This window comes from Dysidea avara, chromosome 3 (genome assembly GCF_963678975.1).
Source record: "Dysidea avara chromosome 3, odDysAvar1.4, whole genome shotgun sequence".
Classification (NCBI taxonomy): Eukaryota; Metazoa; Porifera; class Demospongiae; order Dictyoceratida; family Dysideidae; genus Dysidea; species Dysidea avara.
This window is the reverse complement of record NC_089274.1, coordinates 8,650,215-8,662,254: the sequence shown is the minus strand read 5'-3', so window position 1 is coordinate 8,662,254 and position 12,040 is coordinate 8,650,215. Positions and strand designations below refer to the sequence as shown.

Here is a 12,040-nt window from a genome sequence, read left to right as displayed (position 1 = left end):
ACATCCCAGGCATGAGTTAGGTATTGTGATATATAAAATGATGGTGTACAATGCATCTAGCCTTGCAAATGTGGTCAGACAGCAAACAGTGAGGCAGGCACAGACAAACCAAAATAAGATTTAGTTAGCAATTCAATATTTTGACCCGCTGAGTGAAAACCGACCATTTTTGAAAAATTTTTGCAATAAAAAGATATTGAAATAAAAATGTGCGCAACATAAAATTTAAACATGTTTTAATCACTTTGATATGCACTGAAACAAAGCTCACATTAATTAAACCTGTAAACCATCAGATTTGTCTTTTCATAGGGAGTAAGAATATTTTGTTTTGCGTTCATACAGCATAAGGCATGTAAGTCATGGGCGCTTGTTTACGATTCAGTAGAAATAAAGTTTACCATCACCATTTCATTGTTGAAATGGCTTTCTTCTTTGTCCACACGATAATGTACAGGGAAAACTCTATACCTTAATCGATTTGCCAGTTCATGGTGGCAAACAGACTGAGCCAAATCCTTTCATTGTAGCTTGTTTCAGTCATGAGTTATGATCGATTAATTAACCCCCTCACAGCCAAATTTGTAGAGGCTCCAATCTACTGCTTCTAAACTGCTGTACCTTGCACACCATACCATATAATCCTATAAACTATATATCAAATTACTCACTATTGAACAAGGAAATCAATTATCAAGTTGCTGATTACACAAGAGTAACCACAAGGCCATTATATAACTTCAAAGTGCAAAAATCGATCTAAGTGAAACCAAATGTGAAATTTCACAACTTTACAGGCTAGCACCGTTTATAATAATACAATAAACATCGCTAACCTGTTTACAGTTGAGGTGATCATCTCTAAATCTGGTGTTTCAGCATTTGAGCAAGTGCACATGCACATACAGGCACAGGGTCACTGTTTTGAGGCATGCAAAAGTAGCAACACGTCACTCCAACCTATATAATCCCTCTTCTTACTGTTTCTCTTTATTAGTAGTGTCATTATCACTTCGAAGAATCGTCTACAATGCTTTTTATTGACGTTCTGAAAGTATGCGTGTAACAGCACGCCAGCCGCCAGAGGAATCAGGGCAGGAAGAATCCTAGGAAGAATCGCAGCTTAACAGTTCACTTTATTGAGGGCTAATTTGGAAGGCAACAATATACATTTAAATGCCCTATTTATACAACAAAACATGTAGTGACCTCAATGACGTGTCATGTAGTGATACAAATAACAAAATAAAAATCAGGTGATAACAGTCAGTCAGTTAGGTGAGTGTCACTCCATTCAGCTTCTCTATCACACTCCTCCCTCCTTCTTTAGTATCACACAGCTCTGTTGAGACATCTTCCCAGTATGGTAATCTGGAGAGAGCATCTGCGTTAGCATTATCAGTACCCTTCCTATGTTGCACTTGGAAGATATATGGCTGTAATGCCAGACTCCACCTCATCAGTCTACTATTGTGATTCTTGAATTTTGTGAGCCACTGTAAGGCTCTATGATCTGTCTGAATCACAAACTCTCTGCCCAGCAAGTAAACTTCAAAAGCTTCAATACCCAATTTGACAGCCAAACACTCCTTCTCAACTGTTAAGAACCGCTGCTCTCTAGGTAGAAGCTTCTTGCCAAAGAAGGATACTGGGTGATCATGTCCCTGATCATCCTGCTGGCTCAGGACAGCTCCAACCCCTGCTTCGGAGGCATCTGTCTGTAAAATAAAAGATTTAGTGAAGTCTGCATTTTTCAAAACAGCAGATGACAACATTATTTCCTTTAGCTTACTAAAGGCCTTGCTACCATCATCATCTAAACTCACATGTTCCGGAACTGACTTTCTGGTGAGGTTGGTGAGAGGTGTAGCAATAGTGGCATAGTGAGGAATAAAACGTCTATAGTAGCCAGTTAATCCAAGGAAGGATCGCACTTGCTTCTTGATTGTCAGAAGCGGAAACTGGGCTATTGCTTGAAGCTTGCCCCTCTCTGGCTTCACCACTCCATTCCCCACCACATGCCCTAAATACTTACACTCTGTCATAGCCAACTGGCACTTAGAAGGTTTAGCTGTCAAACCCAATGACTGAAGACGCTTCAACACTGCCTGGAGGTGTTCCAGGTGATCTTCCCAAGAACTGCTAAACACAATGAGGTCGTCGAGGTAGGCACTGGCAAACTTGTTCATTCCTCTAATAACATGATCCATCATGCGTTGGAATGTAGCCGGTGCCCCACACAGACCGAATGGCATCATACGGAACTGATATAACCCCTGGGGTGTGATAAAAGCAGTCTTGGGACGATCCTCTACAGCAACTGGCACCTGCCAATATCCCTTCACCAGATCTAGAGTGGATATGTATCTAGCCTGACCCACCTGGTCCAGGATATCATCCACCCGTGGCATCGGGTAAGCATCAACCCGTGTCACAGCATTAAGTCTTCTGCAATCCACGCACAGCCGGATGGTGTTGTCCTTCTTCTTAACAACCACAACTGGTGAGGCCCATTCACTGCTACAGGGCTCAATAATGCCCTCAGCCAGCATCGTCTCTACTTCCTTTTCTACAGCTTCTCTATACACATGTGGCAACCGGTATGGCTGCTGACGGACTGGAGTATCTCCTCTAATGTGAATGTGGTGTTGACAGACTGAAGTCCGTCCACATTTACCACTCATCACCATCTTAAACTTCGCCAGCAAGTCATACAACTGCCTCAACTGTTGCTTAGACAGCTGGTCACTTACAATAGGAGCATCACTACCCTCACACTTCCATGTGGGCATGAACTCCTCTTCCAAGTCCATTTGTTCTACTGACCAAAAACTTGTAGCTACTGGTGGATACCACTTCTTCAGCATGTTTACATGAAATACATTCTTCCTCTTATTTGGCATCAACACCTCATAATTCACCTTACCTACCCTGCGTAGTATGCGATATGGCCCTTGCCACTGAGCTAACAACTTATTACTACTAGTAGGTAACAACACAAGTACCTCCTCATCTGGCTGTAGCTCTCTCTGCCTAGCTGTCTGATCATACCACTTCTTCTGCTGCCCCTGTGCTGCTCTAACATTCTCTTCCACCAGCTCAATCATCTCCTCCAACCGTTCACGTACTAAGAGAATATGTGACACAACACTCTCATCACTCTTCTTGTCGGCTTCCCACACTTCTTTAAGCACATCGAGTGGACCTCTAACTTCTCTTCCATATAGAAGCTCAAATGGGGAGAATCCTGTTGTGTCCTGGGGAACCTCACAATAAGCGAACAAAATGTAAGGAAGCAGCCTGTCCCAGTCTCGTCCCTCCTTATTAACAAGCTTCCTCAAGAGCGACTTCAGGGTCTTATTGAACCTCTCTACCAATCCGTCAGTCTGCAGATGGTAAGGAGATGTACGGATCTGGTGTATCCGCAAGAGGTTGTACAACTCCTTAAGAAGTTGCGACATGAAGTTGGTGCCTTGATCTGACAGAATCTCTCTTGGAATGCCCACACGAGCAAATAACTGGATCAGGTGCTCTGCCACTGTACCTGCATCAATGGAAGGAAGAGGCATGGCCTCTGGATACCTAGTAGCATAGTCGCACACTACCAATATATACTGGTTACTTCTTCTACTGCGGGGCAGAGGACCAACAATGTCCAAAGCTATACGCTCAAAAGGCTCCTTCATTATTGGTAGAGGTATTAGAGGTACTCTCCAATGGCTTCCCTTTGCAGTACGCTGACATTCAGGGCATCGGTGACAGTAGTCTGCCACATCACGGAATAGAGCTGGCCAAAAGAACCGTCTACTGATTCTCTTAACAGTCTTGTCTCTACCAAGGTGACCTGCTAGTGGGATAGTGTGAGCCAACTTACACACTATCTGGTGGAACTGCTCTGGTAAAACCAGTTGTTCTACAGCTTCCCCTGGTTTTTTCTTCGGGGTCCACACATGATACAGCAGACCATCTAGCTCAACAAACTGCTTAGGGCTTCTCCCCCTCATATCCCGAATGCCCAGAACCTCATCCTGCAGCTTACGCAGCTCCTGTTTAGACTGATTCACATTGGGGATATCTTCTTGAAGCCTCTTAAGACATGCCCATTCATACCGGTCTTTCCTCTTGTCTGATCGTGACTTCTTTGATCTTACAGCCCTATCATCAACAAACATGTCATCACCAAAATCAAACTCACTTGACAACACAGACTGCTCGTTGCTATCAACACTAGGAGAAACACTCATTTGCTCCTCCGGTTGTCCCGTGGCTACCTCAGGTTCCTGTACAGGCTCTACACTACTGGAAGAATCAGTTGATTCCCCTTGCTCTAACTGGGCTGCTTGTGCTAGGGCCTGACGCCTAGTAACCACCATGAGGGCCTGTCCACCATCATTGGCTCTCAACAAATTCAACAGCTCAGGAACATCTGTCCCCAACAACACGGACTGTGGTAAAGTCTCTGATACCGCAGCCTCCACTGATACAGCCTGTCCATGCACTTCCAACTCCACATTGGCAAGAGGATACACCACAGTATCCCCGTGAGCACACTGGACTGTAACAGCCTCACCCTGTCTCAGCTTCTCGTCACTGACAAGGTCACTATGGACTAAGGTCCTAGAACAACCAGTATCTAATACAATATCAGATACCAACTGACCTTCCACCATACCCTCACACCTACTCAAAAACTTACTCTTAGAGGATTTGTAAGGACTCCTTGCCCCACAATAAAATGAGCCACTTGGGCATTGCCTTGACGTATGCCCCCTACCTCCACAATTGTAACATACTAAGGGCTTGTCCTCCCGTTTCTTCCTCTCTCCCTTTACAGCAGTCTCTCCCTTCGTAGCATCCTCCCCTTTTGAGGACACTCCTGTTGCCACCTTCGTAGGGCAGTCTCTCGCCAGATGACCAGGTTGCTTACAGGTAAAACATGTCCTTTGGCTGCTTTTCTTTGGCTCCATACCAGGAACCCAAAGATCCCGCTTCCTGGCTTGTCTGTAGTCCTCAGCCAGTCGACCAGCTTCCTCATTAGTCCACGGTTTCCTCTCCTTGACCCATACTTTAATCTCCTCAAGCAGGACCTCCACAAATTGCTCCTTCACCAACTCATCGACCACTGCCTGGCGATCTGCACGTCCCTTCAGCCACTTTTCTGCCAGATCCTGGATACGGATAACAAGCTCCATAGGAGTTTCATTCTCCTTTGGCCTCACATCACGGAATCGTCGTCGGTAGGTCTCTTCATTGATGTCGTAACGACGAAAAATGGCTGCTTTCACTCTGTCATAGTCCTTTGCGTCGTGGTTGCTCATTGCAGCATAAGCCAATCGTGCCTTCCCAGTAAGTTGAGGGGCTAGAATTGCTGCCCGCTTGTCTCTGTCCACGCTATGGGCTTCCACAGCTCTCTCGAAGGTGGTGAGAAAAGCTTCGATGTCATCATTCTCAGCCAGTTTCGTAAGCTTTAGCGACTCTGGTCCCACCTCTACACAACGCGGCCTTCCCTCGGTTAGCCCTCGAACTAATTCTTTATAGTGCCTCCTGCTGGTTTCCCGTTCAAGGCATCTGTCTTCGTCATATTGGCGACGTTCCTCTAGTCGTGCCTTCTCGAAGAGTTCTCGTTCTTCTCTACGGTTCTCCTCTTGTCTGCGGGATTCCTCCATCCAGGCATTCAGTAGCTCTGCTACTTCTGACATTGCTGGTTCTGTCTCAGGTTGGTAGCTCCTCCCCGAGCGCAGCATACGCGAGCTAGCTAGCAAGCTTAGTAGCCGTAGAACGAATCGACCACTCCTGTCACCAGGTGTAACAGCACGCCAGCCACCAGAGGAATCAGGGCAAGAAGAATCCTAGGAAGAATCGCAGCTTAACAGTTCACTTTATTGAGGGCTAATTTGGAAGGCAACAATATACATTTAAATGCCCTATTTATACAACAAAACATGTAGTGACCTCAATGACGTGTCATGTAGTGATACAAATAACAAAATAAAAATCAGGTGATAACAGTCAGTCAGTCAGGTGAGTGTCACTCCATTCAGCTTCTCTATCACAATGCGATTGCATCATCTAACCACGCGATAGTGTGTGAGAGACCGATTATCCCTGTTCCCATTCACTTATGGGTGTACCCACTATAGGATAAGCGTGGCAACTAAAATGCTCGGCTAAAGTTACAGAGCATTTAGAATGTGATGCTACGGGTGTTTATAACCGAAACCGCCATATGGCGGTTGTTGCGGTGAGAGAGTTAAATAAGTGCCTGTAATTTATTTGCCATATTGTTTTTGACTCACAGGCTTTAAGCCTTCTTACAGGTCCCTAGTGGGATAACATTCACAGAACACAATATTATTGCAGTACAAATCAAATTTATTCTATTCCAACTGGCACTATAAGTCACAAAAGGCTGAAATTTTCATTGTCCACTCCTTTGTTGCTGTAGATATACATAACAGTAACCACAACAAAGCTATCAAATACCAAAGTCTGAACTTTGGTAAAACCAGTCCGAATAAACAACGGAATTAAAACTAAATATTTACAAAGATGTATTACACTCCTTTGTAAATAAAGTTTACAAAGGTGTATTACACTCCTGTGTATTACACTCCTTTGTAAACTGTACAGAACAGGTCTGTAAATATTACAGACCTGTTCAGTACAGTTTAATTACAATGCAATCCATTCCACAGATGGTTTCTTTGTGTCTTGTCCCATTTTTGCTGTTGCGCATGTGTATCTGCACTCATGTCCACCCTGCCATGCCTGGTGTAAAGCAGCTGACAATCAACTTTACCTGTCTTACATAACAAACATGCACTAGTTTGGGAAGGATCCGGTTATCCCAGAAATGGGACCTCTATGGGTGTGTCCACTTCAGTACTAGCACATCTTGCTATGAAACGCGTTTCACAAGTTATAGTGAGGCTAAAGTTTATTCTATGACTGAGTTATGATGCCATGCTGCCATATAGTGGCAGTGGCTATTAATGATCTAGCTACAATTCTTGCGATCAAGCAAGGCCAACACAATTCTTTATTGGTCTGGCTGCACTTTTAATGAATAGCATAGTGAAAACAAGGCATATGGCAACCACATTCTCCATAGGACAGAGACTCACTCTAGATACTCTAATAAGCAGTCATCCTAATACAACAGTTTAGAGTTGTACAAATGATCAGATTGGTAATTGGTAGTGGCCGATAATTACCATAATCAGAAATTGAAATTACCATAATTATCATTTTCTGTTTCAGATATTGATCGTGAACAGCAGATTACTAGCCTATTCAGCTGCTGGCTGCTGGAGGATTGGAGTCAAAGGCTCTGGCATGTACTTATACTTTGATGGTGGTTTGTGGTGACCACAAACCAAACACTAAACAAACAAATGAGTTGGAGCACTAGCACATTTGTCTGATTAGCAGCTTGGTATGTACAACTTCATAGCATTTGCTTTACAACCAATACTTTTCTGTATTGTGCACAAGTGTAATTTGTAGAGACCTATATACAATTGGGTATCGGCTAATTATCTGTAAAATAGGGTGGGAATCAGTACAACTCTACAACAGCCTCATTCTGTACATTTAAAAATTATGACCCACTGAGCAAATTTCTGACTTGTTTGCATTTAAACATGATCGTAACACATACCTCAAGGGAATATCCCCACATTGGCATGCTATTACAATTATTTCGTTCAATGCCAAAATAGAGATTTTTCCACCAAGCTATGTTGTAATACCATCCTTCATATATCTTGTTTTGCTTCTTTTAATTTCTTGGATCCCCTACTTCGTTTAATAATTGTAACCCGCTGAGCAAAAACCTGAGTTGTTTGTATTTTACTTAACTTCATTTTATGACTTTTTGTTGTCTAGATGAAAAAACAATGGGCAGTTAATGTTTTAAGCCTTATCTGGCAGGGCCGGAGGAGGTAAAATTGAGTTGGTCAGGCCATAGTATATGTTGGAATTGCTACTATATACATGGTGCTACCAATGAGAGAGGAGTTGCTCTGCAAAATGCGAAGCATGAGCATTCTAGGGGTGTCTGGGGGCATGCCCCCCCACAGGAAAATTTTGAAAATTAGACACTCAGGTATACAATTTTAGTGATATTTCACTGCTAGCTAACTATATAAATATGCTCAAAATATCTGTTGTTCTTCAGACTTTCTATACTATGTATAATAAGTAGGTAATTGTAGACCTGTCATACAGGGGACATAGCATGAAACTTGCTATATGTATGGCTCAGCTGTACAGTTAATTATAGCAATTAGAAGTTCAAGAGGGTCTGCAACCCCCAGAAGCTGCAACCCCCAGAAGCTACAACCCCCAGAAGCTGCAACCCCCAGAAGCTGCAACCCCCAGAAGCTGCAGAATTTTTCCAATTAAAAGGCTTGAAAATGCCTTAAAATGGATGCTAAATTTTAAAGTAAAACTAGCTAGCAACTTGCAACTTTCCCCCCAAATTTCACAGGGGACCCATGCAGCATGGCCACCTAATTGATTTGTTATTTGCTGTATACAGTGAATTCACACAGCTACAATAAAAAGGCTACACAGCTACAAAAATGCAGTATACTACTATACTGGTTAGTATGCAATGAAGTGAACGGATCATCACATAAGTATACTGGTGGACAGTCACGAGACCAATCACTATTCGAAAATGGCGTGATGTGGGGTGAGACTGAGAGTTTGCTCAGTATCTCAACAGGACAGTTGGGTGGTTGAAGGGGAGTGATTTCTACTCATCCAGATGGCCGCCATGTAATGTATGGGTGTACAGCTTCCTGCTGCGGAATGAGGTGCCTAGTTTGTCACTGCCAGCTCTTCACCCAGTAAAAGAAGCCAAGAGTAACAAGCCAAGAAATGCTAATGATTATTTTTATGAAGATTGAATTGTGATATAAGTGTGCTGATTTAGAATCAAAGAAGGCACCTATCGTACACGTGATAAATGCCAACTGTCAGCACACGTGATATGTAGAACCCACAATCATTTCTGTACAAAATGATACGAATGCTATGCTGTACTGTATAAGGTAATTAGAAGTACCGTATGTGTAGTTTTGTGCTTTAGTTAGGCTGAGAAACTATAGGTAACTACTCGTGCCATGCATTTTCAATAACATCTGTAAAATGTACGTGTAGATATGATCGTCCAGAGATTGCATGAAAGTAATATAGTTCGAGCTGGTCAGCTAGTTAGTCCAGCTCCAGATTATTGGTCTGGCTCAGGCCTGACCAACCGGACCGTCTCCTCTGGCCTTGTCTGGTAAGAACTTTCAGAATTATAGCGATAGATACCAAGAAGAGCAAAACAATCAATTTGTACAGTGCCTATAGGGAAAAATTACAGGGGCTCATTTAATCAATCGTAAGTCTCGGGTGCAACAGACTATGGAGTTAGGACTTGTGTCATTATATTCACCATGAACTGGGGCATTCATCAAGGTAGCGGCCTAAATGTAACCATGCTATCAAACAAGAAGGATGTTCAAACTTAGAAACAACAATGATAAAGTTACGTTTTACTGCAACATTAACAAATACACATGACTAATGTTTGATTCATGGTACAGAAACAAAACAAATTATATAAGTAGCATGCGTTTGTATTTCAGTGGTATTTTATCTCAAAAACAGAATTTGTTTTGCTACTTTCTATTGTTTGGATCACTACTTTCCTACTTTATTTTTCAATAAAAATTTCAAATGTACTATAATTACTGTAGTTATACGCATGCTGTCATTATGCTTAATGCTTTTTACCAGCCTTTAACATGCTGATTGGTGTGGCAACACCCTGGGCAGTGTGCACTCGGCATATTCGAGCAGTGCATACTCCCAGGATGCAATCACCACTTACCATGTATTTAATATACATGCATACAAAATACACATGACTATATAGTACTTTCCTAACTATACACACCACCCTTCCACCATACCTAGTTCTATTGCCTACTTTTGCCCTAATTCTAACCACAATAACATTTTTCACAAAGCTATAAAGTGTACGCAACAACACCAAACAAGTAAACACTCATGCAAATATCTACCACGTAATATTGTACAACTGCCATATAGTGTACATAACAGCACAAAACACAAATAAACATTCATACAGATATCTATACACAAGTACTTTGGGGAAAGGGCAACTGAGGAAATTGTTGCAGTAGGGCGTAATAACTTTTGCACAGGCCACGCAGATAAGCATTGTGGATAAGGCACAATACATAACTGGATTTACAGTTGACCATGAAGCAAATATGTCTTCCAACTAGTACAAGATAGCAGCAACACACCATATACGTATGCATAGCAACTCAACGTGATAGCAGCAATCACTTAATAATCATATAAGTTAAACTTCATGTAATTCATTTGGTTTGACCATGCGCAGATAATTAGCACTTCATCCGCCTGCCCTTGGTCCTCAGTTGCTGTTTAACTATATACGTACGACTATGCATGTGTACCTAAGTCCAATATCAGTAATTTAATGCACAACAACTAAGTAAATAATGTATCTAAGTGATACATACAAAGGTTCAATCTTTTTACATGGATAACCATACAATACTTTTTATTGATGTGCTATGGTCCCCACTCTAGTTAAAAATTCTAAATTTTTGTGCACTTATGTGTCTACTTATATTATGCTGGCATAGCTGGTGCAGGCCTAGTTGGGGCATCCAGTGCCCACTGCATAAACTTCAGCATCTCACTGACATAGAGTAGAGATAAAGCATTTTGTACGTTCTCCTCAAAGCAATACTGAAAATTCTTTAAGTGCAGTACATATGCAGTATATGAACAGAAAGAGTGCAATTTTACAGTCCATAAGTACATATATTTTGCAAATATCACATCATTCATACATACCTTACACTGTTTCAACAAGCGATTTAGTCTCAAAACGGAAACAGAACGCCATGGATTAGCAAATAGTGGAGCTAAAATTTCAAGTGGTATTACTGCTAACACATCCAAATAAAAAGTAGCACTTCTGATGTACTTCCTTCTTACTTCTTCTTTAGTGAGATTGTGACCTGTCATTGGATATGCGAATGTTGATAATAAAGATACACCGTTGTGTGGCCCAAGAAGCCGGCATGCCACACCAGTGTGCTATTACAGGTTTGGCAATTGAATTTGTCATAATACCAAATAAATGTGTCCTATCGGCACTTGGATGCATCATTTTAGAAATTGAATTCATCACTTTGGCAATTAAATTCACTGTTTTCAAAATGTAGCAGCTGCTACAAGTTGCAATCTCAGACCACTTTTACATTTGCTAAGGAACATTCCATTAAGCAAGATCTGAATTTTTTTTCTTAATATCTTTTTTATTTATCATTTTATGGCTCAAAAGGTTTGACAGTATAAGGTATGCACTTGCCAATTGAAAATATGGCACCATGACAGTAATTGGCTGTAAACAAAAACTTATGAACATGAATTTTTTACTGTAGCAAAATGACCAAGTGCACACATTAAAAATGCAATTAACCACAACTTAGTTTATTCATTCCACCTGTTTATTGTTTTAGCACATTTTGAATCCCTAGTCAGGCACCTATGTACGTATATTATACGACAAAATGCCTCTCCCCTTATTTCAGAATATCAACTTTTAGGTATACCATGAACTAATAATTTCCTTAAGTTTGTGACATAATAATTCTCTCCTTATACTACATCTACCTGTACACAGCCAAATCAACATTAATTATTTTGTCTACTAATAGTGGTGATCTTAGCCACCACAATTAGTCCAACACAACTCCTCTAAGTAGGTAGTGACAAACAACCATTAAACAATATGCAGTGGATCTGTCTTAGTGGCCACCTGTATAGAAAGGCCACCTCTCTAACATGGTTAACTTTAAATTCCCTCAGTTAGATATTTACACTATTGTAACAGGGGAACCTCTCTATTGTGGACATTTTGGGACCCAAAATTTTTGGCTACTTTTGCTGTAATATAGAGGTTTTCCTCTTCCAGAGATAA

General features: G+C 41.5%; 2 protein-coding genes across 2 annotated transcripts in view; one reads left to right on the top strand and one right to left on the bottom strand.

The window, feature by feature from the left end:
- Positions 1 to 12,040, top strand: part of LOC136251574 (uncharacterized) — a 212,436-nt gene that overhangs the window by 182,114 nt on the left and 18,282 nt on the right. The window lies entirely within an intron of this gene.
- LOC136248298 (uncharacterized) lies at positions 1,139 to 4,373 on the bottom strand. The gene has a single exon (XM_066040094.1). The coding sequence runs from the start codon at positions 4,371 to 4,373 to the stop codon at positions 1,275 to 1,277; it is 3,099 nt and encodes a 1,032-aa protein (XP_065896166.1). The 3' UTR covers positions 1,139 to 1,274.

Coding starts and splice junctions, on each gene's coding strand:
- LOC136248298 (XM_066040094.1), bottom strand. CDS start 4,373: ATGGTGGTTACTAGGCGTCAGGCCCTAGCACAAGCAGCCCAGTTAGAG.